This window comes from Thalassophryne amazonica, chromosome 9, assembly GCF_902500255.1.
Source record: "Thalassophryne amazonica chromosome 9, fThaAma1.1, whole genome shotgun sequence".
NCBI classification, from domain to species: Eukaryota; Metazoa; Chordata; class Actinopteri; order Batrachoidiformes; family Batrachoididae; genus Thalassophryne; species Thalassophryne amazonica.
In genome coordinates this window covers 75,368,870-75,388,658 of record NC_047111.1, presented here as the reverse complement: position 1 = coordinate 75,388,658, position 19,789 = coordinate 75,368,870, and the positions used below count along the sequence as shown (strand labels likewise).

Sequence of the window (19,789 nt, the reverse complement as noted above, 5' to 3'; positions counted from 1 at the left end):
TTATAATGTTATAATAATAATGATGGTATGTTGCAAATTTGCGACAACGGGCATACAGGTCAATTTGGTAAGTTGCATATTTGAGTCAGAGATTGTAGCATATATGTGACGATGGGCGTTAAGGGGTTAACTGATGCTGACACATCTTTCTGGCAAGGTCACAAGTCCTCTCTAATATTATGTAAGTCTGCAAGTCTTTAAAATAGATGTAAAATTTGGAGCCAAAAATACCCCCCACACACTTTAGTGGTGCTTTCTAAAATCACAGAGTGCCAAGTGACTCAGTGGGTGTGTCTCAGAGCAAAAAGGACCTCAGATTCAGATTCAAACATTAAAAAGTCTAAAAATATAACAATTTCAAGCCTAAAATTCACTTACAGCAAGGACATTTCTACATGCACACTCATACAGTAATGGGACTATGTGATTGTTTAACATAAACCTGTAACAATATTTAACTATAAAACGCAGATTAAAAGTAATTTTGTATTATTAGCCTTTAAAAACAAAACGCTATGACTAACCTGTCATGGCTAATTCCATTTGAGTGCTTGTTGACGTCAACATGCTACGAGACAGACACCAGTGGTCATTCTGCTGTTCTTCTCCTGGGCAGAGAGAAAAATATAAACACAAAGTCCCCAAACTCAAAAGCAGGCCCCACAATCAATACTATTCATAAGAGCATCAAATTATTTTATTGTAACAAATACAGACAACAATCCATTAATTAAAACTTTTGATAGGATATACATGACCTGTAGATAAAAGACTGACCAATAAAACACATAAAGATACAGCTGAAACTAAAATTATATAACGAGCATACATTGTGAGCATACAGTCAAGTGCATAAGTGGACAGTATTTATACGTTCTTATACTTATCTGCTACTGATTATGTTTAGGCTAGATTTAACTTGTAACCTGAGTATAAAAGTATAAAATTACCAGGACGTCATCCGCGTACAAACAGACTTTGTGTGTTGTCTCGTTAATTGTTACCCCCATAATGTCTTTATGTTCTCTGATAGCCTGAGCCAGAGGTTCCATAAAAAGTGCAAAGGGAGAGGAGCTGAGGGGGCACCCCTGGCGACAGCCCCTCTCCAGGTGCACTGTATCTGATAAATCGCCATTAATCTTGATCCTGGCAACAGGTGAGTTATATAACGACTGCAGGCATCTGATGATTTCACTACTAAAGCTGAATCTCTCTAAAGCTAAATAAAGGTAATTCCAACATACCGTGTCGAACGCCTTTTCGGCATCGAGGCTGACAATTACACTATGTAACAAATTTTTATTTTTGTTTTGCTCCTGGGTACACAGTGTGTTTTCCTAACCTGTTATGCTTTAAATAAATAGAAAATAGCTGTTATTCCACAGAAACTTTGCTTCTGTGATGAGGACAATGATATTTTGCAATGTGTCTGTTTTCAAGAATATTCTCGATTCGCCTTCACTACTACTGAGTAGTCTTCTAGAATATTCTTTAACTGCTAGAACTGTCCAGAATTTTCTAGAAGTTTCCAGAATTATCTAGAAATTTCAAGAAACTTTTAGAACTTTCTAGAACGTTAAAAAAAATAAAATCAAAGTTTGTGCTGAATGCAGTCATTTTTCCATAGACTTTAGACATAAGCAGTTGAAATATAACACTTAGAAGCCAGGAACAAAAATTGTGTTACATAGAATTATTGATGCTGTATTTTTCATTTGGTCTACCAGATGGAGAGCCCTCCTCACATTGTCATGAGTTTGCCTATTTCGGATAAAACCTGTTTGATCTGTTGTGTGGGCCGCCAGAAGAGGATGTACTGCTGGCCCACCACCAAAGGGCGCCCTGCCTGAAGTGCGGGCTTCAGGCACGAGAGGGCGCTGCCGCCACGGACACAGCCGGGAGTGACAGCTGTCACTCATTAATTCCTGACAGCTGTCACACATTCTTCATCATCGCACTCCATAAAGACCAGACGTCATCTCCACCTCATCGCCGAGATATCATACTTCATTGGAGGTAATATCCTCAGCCTTTGTGGAAATATTGAGAATCTGTTTATTGTGTTTGCAGGAGTTCCGGTCCTTTTGTGGAGGCTGTGCAATACGGCACTCTTTTTCCTCTGAGGACGCGCTGCAAGTATTGAGTGAGAGGTGGAGGTGGCATTCCCACCGCTGTTGTTACTGGGTGTACACACACCCACACTTGACTGTTTGTTCTTCGCCAGCAGTACCAGATCCGACAGTCGGGGACGGTGATCACCTGGGAATTCGGGACTTGGCGGCTCCAGTATTCACCAGGTTCTGTGGGGGCAGAAATCGTGTGGTTCCGGCTCTTCTCAGGACAGACGTCTTCTATCCTCGAGCCTGCTCACACGTCACCTTTGTAATTTGACTGTAATTATATTCTGAGATTGTCTGTATGTTCGTTGTGCACGTTTCACAACATTAAATTGTTACCTTTTGGCTCATCTATTGACCATTCATTTGCGCCCCCTGTTGTGGGTCCGTGTCACTACACTTTCACAACATGATCTGTGTCTATCAATTCGGGAATTATAAATTCAAGCCTTTTAGCCAGTATTGTTGCGAATATCCTGTAGTCTATATTTAAGACTGATATTGGTCTGTAAGAACCACACTCAGCTTTGTTTTTACCCACGTTAGGAATTACTGAAATCACCACTCGTTTCCATGAAGGTGGTATCTCCCCCCCCTAAAAGCACATGATTAAAGTAATCCCCAAGCAGGGGTAATACCAACTGTCAAAAATGTTTTTACCACTCCGCTGGGTAACCATCCTCGCCTACCAATTTATTCCCTTTCAGTTTTGAAATGACGTTAGTAATCTCGTTCATAGTTATAGTTTGCGTTCATTTTTTATTTTGTTCTGTTCCTATTGATGGTAAGTCCAGCGAAGAGAGAAATGCCTCCACAGAGGGTAAGTTTATTGTATGAGGGTCAGCATACAGTTGAGTATAATATGCCACAAAAGATTTTTAATATCTGCCAGATTATGGTATGTCGTGTTATCATGGGCGCAATTTGGTGGGGGATAGGGGGGACATGTCCCCCCCACCTTTTCAACCAGGGGGGACACAATATGGTATGTCCCCCCCCCGCCTCTGACATATATGTGTGTACTTGAAACATGTTATGCCAGTCTTATGTGCAAACCATGTCAGTCTTATGTGCAAAACCATGTCAGAATAGTATCTTTGTTTCTGCAAGTTTGTATTTTTACCAGCATTGAGGTGTTTACAACACCTGTTTCTTGTTTGTCACATTTGGAATTTTCTGGGACTGCATTTGCCCAGATTTGAAACCAAAAATAGTTGTCTCTAGGGGCTAGTGTCTACACATAAGTATCAATGGACCATATGCAAATTTACTAAATTCTGAAAGTTAGAAAAGGAAATCAGAAAAGCTATCTGGGACCTCAGAAAGCCCATCTGCAATTATTGCTTGATCTCCAAAATCAGTCTATGCAAGCGAAATTATGTTCAGTATGAGTGTTGTCATTAGTGCCACTTCAAAAATTAAATTCATGATAATTTATCCTAAACTTATGATCTGTTGTTTTTTCAAACTTATGCAAAAACAAATCTTGAGAAAAAAAATAGAGTATGCGATAGTTAATAATTACTAAGAGCCTGTTCTTTCATATTTATGAATACATTTTACCACATTGCAGTTGTTTTTTTTAATGAAAACTCAACCTATCATTCTTTTTGAGTTCTACACATGTGGTGATACCTTACTTACACCAGGATGTTAATAAAATCAATGCTGGCTATTCTCAGAATAAAGTACCACAGTTTCAAATTGCATAAGTCAAATGGTGTCCACTTTATGGTCTTCTCAAAACATTAAAATTACTGTTCTGGATGCTCAGAATGCATCTGAGCTTATCTAGAAACCGGTGGCCCCCAGACCCCCAGCCTATGGGCTTCCGCCCTGCAGGCCTCACACTTTGTCCCCCCAATTTCTAGTTCTAAATTGCGCCCTTGCGTGTTATCTACTGGGTTCCTAATCTTCTGTATGAATCTATCAGCCTGTTGCTTATGTATCCTCCAAGCAAGGAATTTCTTAGATTTGGGACCGTTTTCATAATAGACCACGATTAATTTCCCTCTGACTGCCTTTGCTGCATCCCATAGGACGCTAGGGGAAATATTCTTTTTATTATTGTGTGTTGTGGGCTGGGGTGTTTGGCTGGCTTGGTTTTTGTTTTCTATTTCTCCCACCAGGTGGTATGCATTCAGGACTGAGTGGCTGAGCATTAGGACCTCACCCTGAACACCTGAGGCTTGTTTTCACATGCAGGTCATCAGGACTCACAGCTGTGGTGTATTTTGTCTTAATCAGAGATTGCTGCATTTAAACCTTGAATGCACAGTGTGTGATTGCCAGAGACTCGACCTTGTGAGCAGACGTGTGAGATCGACGTCAGGAGAACAATCTCACCATCACGGACGCTGAGACCGCTCCAGGTTTGACGCCACAGTCTGTGAAGGAGCATTGGGTGAGGTCTCACGCTCTTCAGCACACTTCCTGAGGTAATTTGGTTTTGGTGACTTTTATGAAGTAATGACAGTGGATTTGGTGTCCCTCACACCTTGTGTTATTGAGCTGTCACGTTATGCTAATTGTCTAATCAGCTTCTGCTGCAGTGGAGATTTGAACTGAGTTGTTCCGTGCCTGCAGGGTGAGAAGCTGATGTATAGATTTAAGCCAGGAAGTGTTTGCTGATTGCGTGCACCTTTGAGTTGTGTCTCTCTGTGTGGAGTTGGACTCACCTCATGTTTTCTTTCTTCACAGACTCGGTTTGTCGCGGCCACCTGGGGGGTGTCGGCGGGGTCCCTGGGTCCGAACTGCTGTGGCTCCGGACCGTTTGCGCTGTTGAGAGCGCGCCGTGTTTCCACCTCACCAGACCACGGACTTTTTTAGTTGTTTAGCACTGCATCTCACTGTTATGTTTATTAAATTCTGTTATCCTTTGAACCGTGCTCTGCTTATTTTATGCTGGGTCCTTTCAAACGCTGGGTCGGTGCTCCGACCGCGTCCGAAACATAACAATTGTGATTCATATAGTCTTTAAATTTGTTTTCTACAAAATTCTTAAAGTTAATATCATTCAACAGACCAGTGTTCAGCCTCCATAGGACCTCTTTACAATCATTACCCAGGTGGAGTGTCAAATACACCTCTGTGTGATCCGAGATATCTCTCACCCCTATATAGCAGTTTACAATTCTGTGCCTATCTGAATTTGACACAAAAAAAAAAATCTAATCTTGAGTACATCAGGTGTGAATTGGGAAAAAAAGGTAGATTTTTTTGTCTAGTGAGTGCAGCTCCTTCCATATGTCTACCAACCCTGATTGCTTAAGCATTGTTGTAATATACAACCCCTGGCAAAAATTATGGAATCACCGGCCTCAGAGGATGTTCATTCAGTTGTTTAATTTTGTAGAAAAAAAGCAGATCACAGACATGACACAAAACTAAAGTCATTTCAAATGGCAACTTTCTGGCTTTAAGAAACACTATAAGAAATCAAGAAAAAAAAGATTGTGGCAGTCAGTAACAGTTACTTTTTTAGACCAAGCAGAGGAAAAAAATATGGAATCACTCAATTCTGAGGAAACAATTATGGAATCACCCTGTAAATTTTCATCCCCCAAATTAACACCTGCATCAAATCAGATCTGCTCATTGACATTGACCCTATGCCATGACATTGACCCTATGTGTCTTTTTGCAAGGAATGTTTTTGCAGTTTTTGCTCTATGGCAAGATGCATTATCTTCTTGAAAAATGATTTCATCATCCCCAAACATCCTTTCAATTGTCCAAAATATCAACATAAACTTGTGCATTTATTGATGATATAATGACAGCCATCTCCCCAGTGCCTTTACTTGACATGCAGCCCCATATCATCAATGAGTGTGGAAATTTACATGTTCTCTTCAGGCAGTCATCTTTATAAATCTCATTGGAACGGCACCAAACAAAAGTTCCAGCATCATCACCTTGCCCAATGCAGATTCGAGATTCATCACTGAATATGACTTTCATCCAGTCATCCACAGTCCACAATTGCTTTTCCTTAGCCCATTGTAACCTTGTTTTTTTCTGTTTAGGTGTTAATGATGCCTTTCGTTTAGCTTTTCTGTATGTAAATCCCATTTCCTTTAGGTGGTTTCTTACAGTTCAGTCACAGACGTTGACTCCAGTTTCCTCTCATTCGTTCCTCATTTGTTTTGTTGTACATTTTTCGATTTTTGAGACATATTGCTTTAAGTTTTCTGTCTTGACGCTTTGATGTCTTCCTTGGTCTACCAGTATGTTTGCCTTTAACAACCTTCCCATGTTGTTTGTATTTGGTCCAGAGTTTAGACACAGCTGACTGTGAACAACCAACATCTTTTGCAACATTGCGTGATGATTTACTCTCTTTTAAGAGTTTGATAATCCTCTCCTTTGTTTCAATTGACATCTCTCATGTTGGAGCCATGATTCATGTCAGTCCACTTGGTGCAACAGCTCTCCAAGGTGTGTTCACTCCTTTTTAGATGCAGACTAACGAGCAGATCTGATATGATGCAGGTGTTAGTTTTGGGGATGAAAATTTACAGGGTGATTCCATAATTTTTTCCTCAGAATTGAGTGATTCCATATTTTTTTCCTCTGCTTGGTCTAAAAAAGTAACCGTTACTGCCTGCCACAATCTTTTTTTCTTGATTTCTTATAGTGTCTCTTAAAGCCAGAAAGTTGCCATTTGAAATGACTTTAGTTTTGTGTCATGTCTGTGATCTGCTTTTTTTCTACAAAATTAAACAACTGAATGAACATCCTCCGAGGCCGGTGATTCCATAATTTTTGCCAGGGGTTGTATATTGCTTCTGGTTGAGACTTTTTAATTTTACTAGAGGAGTCCAGATAAGGATTTAGGTGAGTGTTCCAATCTCCCCCACATATCAGTGTCCCAGATGTTTCTGTTGCAATCAAAGCAAAAATTTTCTTGATTAATCCTTTGTCCTTCCCAGGTGGTCTATATACATTAATCAACGTAACTTCCTTATGGTCTAGATACCCTTTAACTAATATATAACGTCCTTCTTTGTCACTGATTTGTGAGGAGAGCTGAAAATGTTTGACAGTAAAATGGCCATTCCTCTAGAATTTTCTATTATATGTGAAGAATAATACAGATTTTTAAACTTCATTTTGTGCAATTTTTCATGTTCAGTAGTCAGTGGTGGGCACAGATAACCAAAAAATTAACTTCAATAACAGATAATCAGATAACTGAAAAGTTATCTTTGATAAAGATAAAACAATAAACCACTCAAAAATGTATCCGAAGTTACAGATAACCGATAAATTCCAGTGTTTTCCCTGGTACATTTGCAACTACTAATAAACTGAATTTGAGTTTTAACACCACAATCACTTCTGGTAGCATCAAAAGTGACAACAGACCCAAACAATGAGCCCACACTTCTGTCTTTGAACATCTTGCCCCCTGCTGGAAGCTCTTGTTTACTACATGGCTTCCAGCACAGACGCAAGCTGAGAACAGCCACAAAGCCCAGCTCTCTACCCAATCACAGCACTCCAGTCAGGCGGAGGTCTTGGAAAATAAAGCAGTGCTGACCCATGTTTTTGATTTATAAATAATATTAATACCGACAGAATAACTCCATTAATGTCAATTCTGTCATTTGTACAAATGCACTAATTCTGAAGTTTTGTAACAAACACAGACAGATCGCAAAGGATTCTGGGTAAAATGTGCCTCTGCTAAACACTGATTGGTACAGTCATTCATTATGTAAACCAACACGTTAATGTGAGGTGTGTCGTGTGTTGGTGTTTACAGATAAATGTGCTTTAATAAAATATTCCATTTTTTTTATTCGTAAAAACAGGCATTTTTACGGAGCCCTGGAAGTCATTGCAAAATGTTTTGCATGTGGAGAGAATGTGTGCTCATTTTATTATATTGTGCGCTCTGATCGGGCTGCACTTTAACCACTGCACACAGACAACACCATTAACATCGCAACATAAAACTATTTTTATATTGTGCCTAAAACTCTCGTGAATATATTCTCTGGGTTTTTAGACGTTGTTATTGTGTTTATTTTATGAAAACATGCGAGAATCACAGGCTGTCTCTCCGTTATTTTCAATGGGAGCTGCTGTGAGCTACAATCACTTCCTGATCATGTCTTCCTGGGGGAAAATGAAGTTTGCTCATTAACGTCTTGATTATTGTTCTTTACAACACTGTTTGTCCTCTTTGTTTGAGACTAATATATACGAGGTCTGTTAGAAAAGTATCCGACCTTTTCATTTTTTTCAAAAACCTGATGGATTTGAATCACATGTGCTTGCATGAGCCAACCTTGAACCTTCGTGCGCATGTGTGAGTTTTTTCACGCCTGTCGACTGCGTCATTTGCTTGTAAGCAGCCTTATGTGAGGATGGGTGTAGTCTCTCTGCGTTTTTTCTTTGCAAGGAAATGGCAGAACAACTGGAGCAGTGCGACTGCATCAAGTTTTGCCAGAAACTGGGCGACAGCCAGGTGGAAACCATTCGGATTATTAAGACGGCTTTCGGTGACGATCCTTTGGGCATCACACAGATTAAGGAGCGGTACAACCGTTTTAAAGACGGCCGCACAACGGTGGAGAGTGCGCCGCGCTCCGGGCGGCCATCAACACGCTGAAATGACTGGATCATTTCCAAAGTGAACACTGTGGTGATGTGGGACCGTCGTGTGACTATCCGAAAATTGCGGAAGAGGTGGACATCAGCACTTTTTCGGCACATTCCACTGTGACAGAAGATTTTGCCATGAAAAGAGTTGCAGCGAAATTCATCGGCACAAAGCTGATGGCGCAGCAAAAGCGCCTTCGTGTTGAAGTCTCACAGGACATGTTGTGACATGCTCAGCTCTTCCACCATTCGGAAGATTCAGACGGCTTTCGGTGGCTTTTCAGTCGTGTGACTATCCGAGAAATTGTGGACGAGGTGGGTATGTTACAACATGTCCTGTGAGACTTCAACACGAAGGCACTTTTGCTGCGTCATCAGCTTCGTGCCGATGAATTTCTATGCAACTCTTTTCATGGCAAAATCTTGTATGAAAAATGTATGCCCACCACTGTCAGTAGTAGAAAGATGTGTTTCTTGCCAAAAAATTATGTCTTGTTTTTCTCGCTTCATTTTAGCAAAGGCTTTACCTCTTTTGATGGGGTTATATAGACCATTAACATTAAGAGTAATTACCTTATAATGTTGTTTTGATTCCGTCATTAAAATGAGATACAATGTACTTTGTAACCTCTAAATGCTCTGAAAAACAAACATGGGTCTGCGAAACAAAAGAATTACATACTAGAACATACATACGTAACTTCCATATGTGAGGTTGAAATCTCTAAAACCTCTAAAACAGTGAGGAGAGTCTCTGAAATCCCAGGGGACCCCTCGCGGTGCTGCCCGACATCCTCCGTCCGCCATGGTAGCGCGCATGGAGAAACATGATATTTCCCAGAGTTACGGTCACATGTGAAGCTCCGTGCTTAGAAGAATGACGTTCTCTCGAACTCGATAAAGACGTTATTGCGTGCTGCTGCCGGTACGCTTGAATCCCTGGAGTTTTTCCTGGATGTATTTCACTCTCGCCTCCTGGGATTATATGCTTTGCGTTTGGCGAGCACATCTCTGGGATAATCTTGGTCGAAATATACTCGTCTTCCGTTCAAATGTATGTGTTTTTTTGTTCCACGCAGAGCGAAGTACCAAGTCCTTTGTGTTATCTTCCAAAAAATGTATCACAATAGATCTGGGGTTGGAGCTCGGTGGCGGTTTTGGGCCGAGTGAGCGGTGGGAGCGCTGTATGCCCAGCGTGATGTCTTTGAGGGACAGCTGAGACTTTATAAAGTTCTCTATGAATTTCTGCAAGTTGTCCCCTTCTTCCCCTTCTGTTATCCTGTGAATACGTACATTGTTCCTGCGTGAGCGGGGTTCCAGGTCGGACAGTCGTGTTTGGAGGTCCTCTTGTAATTGGAGAGTGTAGTACGTCCTTGACATCCGCGTTAAACTCTTCTACATCAGCCACTCTCTGCTCGGCTTCCTCGACCCTGTTTGTTACGTCTTTCAGGTCCACAGTGATATCGTCAAGCCGGTTCTACATTTCTTTACGAAAATCAGACATCTCAGTCTTTATAAGTCCAGTCTTATCCGTGATTTCTTTTTCAAATTGGTCTGAATTTCTTTCAGCTCAGCAAGAATATTAGCTTCCATAGCCTCCATAGCTTCGTGTGCTGTTAGCTTGTTAGCACCGTTCACTTCTTTTAGTGAAAAACCTTCTTCTTTTCCAAATTCACAAAGACTTAATCTGGCTCCAACAAACTCTTGAAAAGCTACCACAAACCATTTTCAACAAACATCTTCCACCTCTGAGGTCCAGCAGCTAACAACGGAGCTGACTGCAAACCAGCAGCTAAACTGTCGGTAAAGCCAGCCAACACAAGCCTTGGGATCACTCGGGGAAACGCTGAGTTAACCCCTCCGACCCAAATGAGCTACAGACGTATGGACGGACGGAACCGCCCAAACCGCCTCTTCAACAGCAGCTAAGTGACCCAGTTCAAGGTTCCAGGAAAAAGGTTTGTTGTCAATGGATACAGGTGGCTCCTTTTTAAATGTATTCATGCCTGTTTAATAATTTCTTAATATTTTTCTTAATTGCACCATTCGGAAGATTCAGATGGCTTTGGGTGGCTTTTCAGTCATGTGACTATCCGAGAAATTGTGGACAAGCTGGACATGTCACAACATGTCCTGTGAGGCTTCAACACGAAGGTGCTTTTGCTGCACCATCAGCTTCGTGCCGATGAATTTCGCTGCAACTCTTTTCATGGCAAAATCTTCTGTCACAGTGGAATGTGCCGAAAAAGTGCTGATGTCCACCTCTTCCGCAATTTCTCAGATAGTCACACGACGGCCCCACATCATCATAGCGTTCACTTTGGAATGATCTGGTCATTTCAGCATGTTGATGGCCGCCCGGAGCGCAGCGCGCTCTCCACCGTTGTGCGGACGTCTTTAAACCAGTTGTACCGCTCCTTAATCTGTGTGATGCCCATAGGATCGTCACCGAAAGCCGTCTGAATAATCTGAATGGTTTCCACCTGGCTGTCGCTCAGTTTCTGGCAAAATTTGATTCAGTCGCGCTGCTCCAGTCTTTCCGCCATTTCCTTGCAAAGAAAAAACAACGAGAGACTCCACCCATCCTCACACAAAGGCTGCTTACAAGCAAATGATGCAACCGACAGGCGTGAAAAAAATCATGCATGCGCACGAAGGTTCAAGGTTGGCTCATGCAAGCACACGTGATTCAAATCCATCAGGTTTTTTAAAAAATAAAAAGGTCGGATACTTTTCTAACAGACCTCGTATGTGGCCCTGCGATAGACTGGCATCCTGTCCAGGGTGTACCCCACCTGATGCCTTATGACTGCTGGGACAGTCTCCAGCCCCACCCCATGACATCTGATTGGAGTAAGAGGCTATAGAAAATGAATGAATATGTTTGTTCTACTAACCAGACAGTATACTGATACCAGCAGAAAGGAGCTCCAGGACCACCTCTTGCATCACTGGTTCATACAGTTCAAAGGTTTGCAGTGGGCCTATGGTGCTGTCCCATAGTGCTTCTAGGATACCCAAGAACTGAGCTGCACTGCTGTCAAAGAGGCTCATTAGCACATGCTCTGTTGAAGTCCGAGGCCATGGCACCTAAAGTATACCAAGAAAGTTGTATCAGTGATACTTCACGTAATGCTACAAGAACAAAGTTCACTTCCAAAATGAGATGGCCATCTGAAGTTGCTGCATCCACAAAGTACAATGATATAGATATAAAATGCATACTTTAAAACAAACACTGAGAGTTCACTAGGGTGGTGCTGTAGGGGGAATTACTCATTACAATACATATACTGTAATAATTAAATTCAATACAGAAAATCTTATATTAAAGTAAAAAACAAACAAACAACATGTTATTTATCAAAATAACCTGAGAAAAATATTACGGTTATGAGCTGAGTGTGCCCTTCACGGTGATGGAATATTTAAGCATGAGAATTAAATTGGAAGTGATTAAATATTAAATCTGTTCTGATTACATTCGGTATGTCCTGCAGACTGCTTTTGATTTTGGCTCTGGATATGGGTTTGGATTGCTTCCTGTTTTTGCGTAAAGTCCACTTTAATGTCATGGCAGCCAGCTGGGAGAAAAAAAGATAAAGAAAAATAGCTCAAAATCTGATGTCATATCATAAAACAGACCAAAGCACATCAAACTGTTTACTTTAGCACTCACAACAAAAATTCACACATCTGCCATTAAGAGAATAATCTGTATAGACTGCAGGGTTCTCACCAGTGCAGTTAAGCATAGGGCCCCTATGCTGTGATTTGGGAACCTTTGCTGTGATTTAACCAGCATAGGGGGACTTTTCTGTTTGTTTGTTTGTTTTTAGTAACACAAAGTGGGCCTCAAAATGCAGGAAATAGTGTTTCAAGGGGTTATAAATTTCAAAATTTTCTGGGGCGGATGCCTCCAGACCCTCCTACAATACTCACGCCTTTAATGCTTGCTGCGAGGCTATGCCCCGCTAAATTCCCCCCTACTGTGAAAAAATCCTGGCGAGAACCCAGGACTGTATACACCAGAGGGATATTATTTATTATTATCACTTTACCGAGGCGTTGCCAGGCCGGTATCGTAGATTTACGTCGACGCTACCTGGCTATAGAGGGTTTTCAATCACGTGACCGATGTGCTGCAGGACAGGTGCCGTCACCATTCTGGATTACAAGGAGGCTGACGCGTGATAGCAAAATGAAGAGAATGTCTGGTTATTACGAGGCTTTAAATCCTCGAGATAAAGCTATTTATCATGATAGATGTGTAGCAGTCGGTTCAGTGGATCCGTATCTTATACCAGATAGTGAGTTTAGTGTTAATGTAACGAACTGGCCGACCGTGTCACACTGCGATATTGTGAACTAGGAAGCTGCCGACCAGGTCAGCCTCGCCGGCCTCCTAAAGAGCATCACAGCGGAGCTCTGAAAGCGGAGGTCGTCTTGAAGTCCTGAGCGATTTCTCTCACCAGGAGCTGGAAGGGCAGCTTGTGGATCAGCAGCTCGGTGCTCGAGGACCACAATGTAAATAAGCATCTGTATTGGAAGCGTTCTTGTGTTATCCTCTGCAGTATTTTTATGTATTCTTATGTAATTTTATTGCCAAATAAAATAAAATAAAATTCTGGGAGCAGTGGATTTCTGTTAGCGGCAGATCTCTCTCAGGCTTCTTCACTCCGACGTTGAAGCTTTTGCAATTGTTCGCCAAATGCAAGTAGCGTATCACAGCAGCCACCGCGTCGTAATCCAGAATGGCCGCGGGACACAAAATGACGTGACCGATACGTCACATGAAAACCCTCTATACCCGCCCGCTGTGTGTAAACAAATGACGTTATAGCGCGCAGCCCAAGAACTGTCCGCAGAGGAAAAAAAAAAACTGTCCGCAGAGGAAAAGATAAAAAGGCGAGAAGTGTGTGTTGGTCCCAATATGGATATTCCGGATGATTTTCTCATGGATAGTACGACAATGAACAGCAGCTAAAGCAGCCAGCTTGATGAGGACGCACTGCTGAATTTGGAGAGCAGCACGCGCCAGCAGACATGACAAAAGTTAAAGTGAGACAACTTTTTATGTAAGCGTTACGTGTTGTGTGTCTCAGTAAGTGATAATAATGCAAATAACATGCTGTTGTCGTGCGGTATGCATTTTCTGAGTCCCTCCGTCCATGCCGTTGCCCGCAATGACAGATATTTGCCCTTGTCTAACTTGGGCGATTATCTGTCATTTTGGGCAACTGGGCGTGAACGTCGGGCCTCTGAAAATACCACCCTCCAAAAGCATGTTATTGTTTTATTATCTGTACTTTTGAGGAGTTCTCTGAGAGCAGTTATGAATGCTGGTCACATGATAACTTGCAGTAACAAGAATGTATGTGGCCTAACCAGATACAATTAACATACTTGAAGTATCCATACCATTGCTTGAGAAAATAAATAATCCAAACAGTATCATCACTGTTGCTCAATGTAGAATGGACTTCAAATGGTAATGTAAATAATCAAGTGTACAGTAGCATTACTTTTGCTTGTACATGTGTAGGGGAGGTGATGGTCTAGTGGTTAAGGTGTTGGGCTTGAGTCCAGAAGATCATGGGTTCAAATCCCCGCCTGACTGGAAAATTACTAAGGGTCCTTGGGCAAGGCCTTTAATCCCCTATTGCTCCTAGTGTGTAGTGAGCGCCTTGTATGGCAGCACCCTGACATCGGGGTGAATGTGAGGCATAATTGTAAAGCGCTTTGAGCGTCTGATGCAGATGGAAAAGCGCTATATAAATGCAGTCCATTTACCATTTTGTACATATACCACACTTAACATTCCTCTGATGTATGCAGAGCAACAGCAAGAATTAGTATTCTCTGTCTATAATACTTCATTATTGTCACAGTGTTCCAGTATCAAGAGAACATATCGATGAAAGGACGCTCCTGCCTTGATCGAAGCTTCTCTGTAAGCTCTCTGAGTCTCTCTGGTGGCAGGACCTCCACTTTGCTCCTCCAGATTTGCAAGGTTGTTGATTTTTCCTAAGGCCCTCCTTGCAAATTCCTGCAATCATGTATATACTTTTTATAAGGGAATACTTTTTAGAATCAATATTTAGTAGTGGACTGATGCATGAAACAGGTGAAACATCTACAAAGTGATGTCTGCAGACTGTTATTAGTCATCTAGCAAAAGTTATCCTGTTTGTAGGTGAGTGATGCTGTGTGAAATCTTCCACCTCTGAATTTGCCACAGCCTTGTTGTCATAGTAGCAGTAGCAGACAGAACAGTACAATGTGACAATCCAGTCCACATACTGAGCAGTCATCAGAGGGATGGACAGCTCTACACTGACACTGGCCCACAACAGGTACTCCAGTGCCTAGACGAGATCATAAACAGAGTACTAAGTTTTTAATCAATCAATCAGACAGCTTGTCATATCACAACCTCGACAAGATGTTTTGTTTTTTTTTTGCTGCTACTATGCATTATACTTAAAAGAATCTGCATTGGTAATAAAAAAATTGTTTGAAATTTAAATAAACACACTAAGTGTTGCGGATCTTCGTTGTGTTTCTGCTGTGATTCCTCCTACTCGCTCCCCTCAGGATGCAAACTCAAAGTCTCAGGACCTCAGTCCCATCCGGGTCACAACACCATTTGTAGCAGTTTTAATCTGGGTTGTGTTATTTTTTTCAGTTTTCCGCACCATCAAACAGATGTTCACTTTTCTTTCAAGCTTTATTAATCTTGGTATCAAAATATATATACAAAAAAAAAGTGTCATCACTCTCCGTGGCCATGCTTGGCACATGAGGCCAGAGCAGGCAAAAAGAGAGGGAACAAGAGTTGCCCTCTCTCTAAATAGCAGGGGGTCCAGGTGGGACACACCCACACTTCTGTCCACCTAACCTGCCTTCCTAATCTATACAACCCCAAGTGGTGACATACTCACATTACATGTGGTACAAAGGAAAATAAAAACAAAGGGACATCACACAAATCTCAGTGGACATCATAAAATATATGACCCTGCTACATAATCAAACATATTGGCAAACATGTTAGCCCATGGAAAATAAAAACATCTGGTTTACATTTTTCACCATCTGAGCTTTCAGATGTTACATCTGTTCATCAGATCCCTATTTCTTTATTTTTTGCAACAAATTGACTATAGTGACAACTATGGAAAGCAAGTATTTCTGCATGGGACGTCAACATTAATCATTCATTAAATATCACTTCATGTAATTTGGCAAGTCTTAGTTATAACTGCTCTGTTTTTTCGTGAATGAAGACAGAAACCAAATTACTGAATTTGACGCAAATTTAAATTGATATTCATAAATGCAGCTATGGTGCCAAGATGTGCTTTTTACTCTAACATAAATACCTAACAAGTTAATCACAGAGTACACAGCACTACCCTCAAGACTGATTTTCTCAAACTCATATGTCTGCAAAACAGTACCTCCTAGTTTTGTGAAATTTAGTAAGCATTTCAGTGAATAATTTGCTCTACCTGTAAATACTAAAAAGGATGAAAGGGATTCTACAGTCTCAATCACAAACTGGAGCAGGATTATCCTGGAGAAGGGTCAGCCTCTATCACAAGTACATATTTCCAGTTTATAGGATTATACATTTTGAGTTATTTAGACAAATGTAAGTAACTTCTTTCATTAATAGCTAACATTTTTGTTGAAGTCATTAATTGTTTGAACAAAATGAATCAGAAAGCCATGTACAACAATATCAAAGGAGTGCTTGTGTGTGTCAGTACCTGTGCACTACAATTCATGGTCATCAGGTAACGGCAGATATTATAGATGCACAGAGATCCTGGACAAGTTGAAATTAAATGAAACAGATGAAATTGTTACATCTACAGTTAATCTTAAATATACATTTTTACTTTTCATTCACAACATCTAATTTCTTAGATAATGGTTGCTATGTGATTTTGATGTAATGTCTTGTTTTACTATAACATACCACTGAAATGAAAACTTGTTTTTGAAAATAAAGAACCTTGTGCATGAAACCTCACATGTGCATGTTTCAAAGTTTTACTCTTGCCCTGTCTGGACTTCCAACTGTACAACTTGATAATTTGTATGTTACAAAAGAAGCTGGTAAGAAAAAAACCCCACACACAAAATGGAAAAACATACCATTATATATTTGACAGCAGAGGCTCTCATGTTGCTGACAAGCTTGCATCATGATCCTGATGGAATTTAGTATCTGCAGCAGTTTAGTGAGACCCTTGTGGCTGAGGACACGTTGCTTTTTCTCCAGCTCAAATATACATATGGCACAGCCCTGCAGTGCACGGAACTACACAAAAACACAGATACACTGTGTGTATAATTTTGTTCAATGGCGCTAGAAAGGCCTATAATGTAGAAAATATTTGAACAAATTAACTGCAAAATAAAATTATGCTGCAGTGGGTTAATTCTTATATGATAAATTGTTTATTTCTTATGTCCAGTGTCAGACAAGATTTAAAATAGATTTCACTATTTTACAATAATGTACATTATTTGCAATAAACTATTCACAATTAAAGAGTTTCTGTCAGGGTTTGGGTGACATGAGATAAGTCACACACATCTCAGCTGCTTTTTGATTTCAATTTCTTACAGAAAAAAAGGTAACAGACATGCATGTTATTCCTCTGCAAATCCCTAGAAAACTAAATACTGAAATTTTAAACAATTAAATCTGAAGCTGTCGCAGTACAGTGTACCTTCATTAATAGGATGTTGTGGTCCATGTCAAAGCCTTCAGGGAAAAAGCAGGCCATGAAGTGCTCCACATCTGTGATGTCAGTTATATTTACTGAGGTGAATGACTGCAAATGAAGACTGTATCCCTGCCACAAAGCCAGCTGGTACAACTGTAGATTAACAGGAAGGCAATTTTAAAAAGACAAAACATACTCATGGTACCTTGGTACAGTTTGTGTGGTGTATGAAGTCCACATGCATTTACAGGATAATGACAATGAATAAGAATGGAAATGTTTTCAGCTGTGTTTACCTTTATTCCAAAAAGAAAATCTGCAATCTGTAGCATATGCTCTTGGTACAACTTTGAAGGCACTCGATGTTTGTATTTTCTCCCTATCTCCACCAGCACTTTAATCCTTCAAATAAATTCAGGTTTTAAAATGGGTCAATGTCAAAATTTACATACAACAAACTGTCAAAAGCAAACTACAAATCAATATTTCAAGTTAAATATAATAAAAATAAATAAAGATTTGTGTGGTGTATGACAAAGAGAACACTCATTCTGTAGACTGTTTATGTGAGAGGTCACTCTCAGACAGTATATTTTGAAATTAGACTGTTCACAATTCATACAGCATAGCAATATTTGCTGCATACTCAACCATTCAAGGTTTAACAACAGCAAGCAACAGCCCTTGTAACATATCAGAACCCCAAAGTTAGTGCAGGGCTGCTGAAGTTGGTGGGTGATCTGAGAAGGTACAACTTTGGGTCCCACTACATTAGATTAGATTAAACTAGAGGCATGTTCACTTTAACTTACCCTTTAGCGTAGCCACTGTTGTTCTGCGCAGGTGAAGAGGAAACACGTCTCATGAGTGTTTTAAACGAGCTCGTGTCTCGTTGAAACGCTAAAATAACTGGGTTTCTTTTAGCAAGTTCGGCATAATAAGATGGTAACTTTACTTCCGCGGACATAATTTCCGCTCGTTTACGTGCTGCTGTTTTATTTAACGCCAACGCTACACTCAACAACAGCGACAAAGCGTCACTATAGCAACGGCTAGAGGTGGGCGGATCGGATGTAATATCGATAATATCGATACCAACGCTGGTATTGATATTGAACGACCCTCGTGTAAAAAGATCGATACTCAAGCTTTTTTCTCTCCCGCACGCACTGACTGCTGCGCACGCAGATTTATTAAAGTCTGTCTGTAACTGTGCTGTGTCACACAACATGGAGCAGCGCACCCTTGTATTGTGGTTTGTCAGCCCCTCTACCTCAGGAAATTTTGTTTTAAGGTGTGTTGAGTGATATTTTTGATATTTTTTATTATTGATATTTTCTTTCACCAGGCGCACGCAACTTTATTCTTTGTGATTTTGTTAAAAAAAAAAAAAAGCCTTCATGTGCAGCTATAAACTGCGGAAATCGCCCATTAAGTCTATGGAAGAACATTTCACCTGTGAGTATGATTGAAATGGAAAGTATTGAACAATAATTTGAAGAGTTCTATCCCTTATTCCAGGATATAGGCAAAAATAATAACATCAATAATAATAATAATGATCAGTGGCGTGGCTTGTGTGTAGCCACATGTTGAGTTTTGTGTTGGACAAACTATTTTAAGACATTTATTAGATCTACTTGTGCATAGTTTTGGAGCTTTCAGCGTTGTTGCTATGAGCTTTAGTACTAAAATGAGGCTGAGGCTCATATGAGCTATATGTGTAATAAATATTGTATTTGCAAGGAAAACCACCTCTCCTATAGCTTGTTAAGTGGTGTTTTATTTTTTTCAGTGCAACTATTAAAAAAATCCACTATTGCTATATTACTCAGACATTATGTACGCTAAACCTTGAAACAGTCCGTCATCCGAATTGAGGAAATGTGAGTGTGAGCGGGCTGCAGCAACACGTGGTCGTGCAGCCAGCTTGGGGGGAATGAGGAGCTGCCACAGGTAAAGCTTGGGACTCCGGCGAGGGCGGTTGCATCTCCTCATCTATCTCTGCTCCAACCTTCAAAGTCCCTACTTCACCGGACTATGAATTCTTCAAACTATATTGGATTAACCATGGAATTGATCAGCTGGTCTCTGAATGCTATTGACACCGTTTTTCAAAAAGAAAATCAGGGCTGGGGGACCCTGCGTACCCAGATGGAACCTACCCTGCGGGCTATGTTCTTGATGCCTGGGAGAAATGGTGTGTTGCTTGCTTGGTGCCACTCTCTGTGGAGGACGTTGAATATTCATTTATATTTGGCTTTATCATAGGAGGGCTGGTACTCATTGGTTTATGTGCTACCCTGACCTACCAGA

The 19,789-nt window shown here is 40.7% G+C and overlaps 1 protein-coding gene across 1 annotated transcript in view; it reads right to left on the bottom strand.

Moving 5' to 3' along the window:
* LOC117517415 (cilia- and flagella-associated protein 54-like) overlaps window positions 1-18,520 on the bottom strand; it is a 133,783-nt gene extending 115,263 nt beyond the window's left edge. Inside the window, exons 1-10 of the mRNA XM_034178419.1 lie at window positions 18,286-18,520; window positions 17,770-17,875; window positions 17,477-17,626; window positions 16,896-17,061; window positions 16,505-16,563; window positions 14,954-15,097; window positions 14,665-14,778; window positions 12,212-12,313; window positions 11,627-11,819; window positions 525-608 (exon numbers count right to left, since the gene is read on the bottom strand). Coding sequence (XP_034034310.1) covers window positions 525-608; window positions 11,627-11,819; window positions 12,212-12,313; window positions 14,665-14,778; window positions 14,954-15,097; window positions 16,505-16,563; window positions 16,896-17,061; window positions 17,477-17,626; window positions 17,770-17,875; window positions 18,286-18,440 — 1,273 coding nt within the window. The 5' untranslated portion in view covers window positions 18,441-18,520. The remainder of the gene's footprint in view (window positions 1-524; window positions 609-11,626; window positions 11,820-12,211; window positions 12,314-14,664; window positions 14,779-14,953; window positions 15,098-16,504; window positions 16,564-16,895; window positions 17,062-17,476; window positions 17,627-17,769; window positions 17,876-18,285) is intronic.
* Window positions 18,521-19,789: the final 1,269 nt, after the last annotated feature.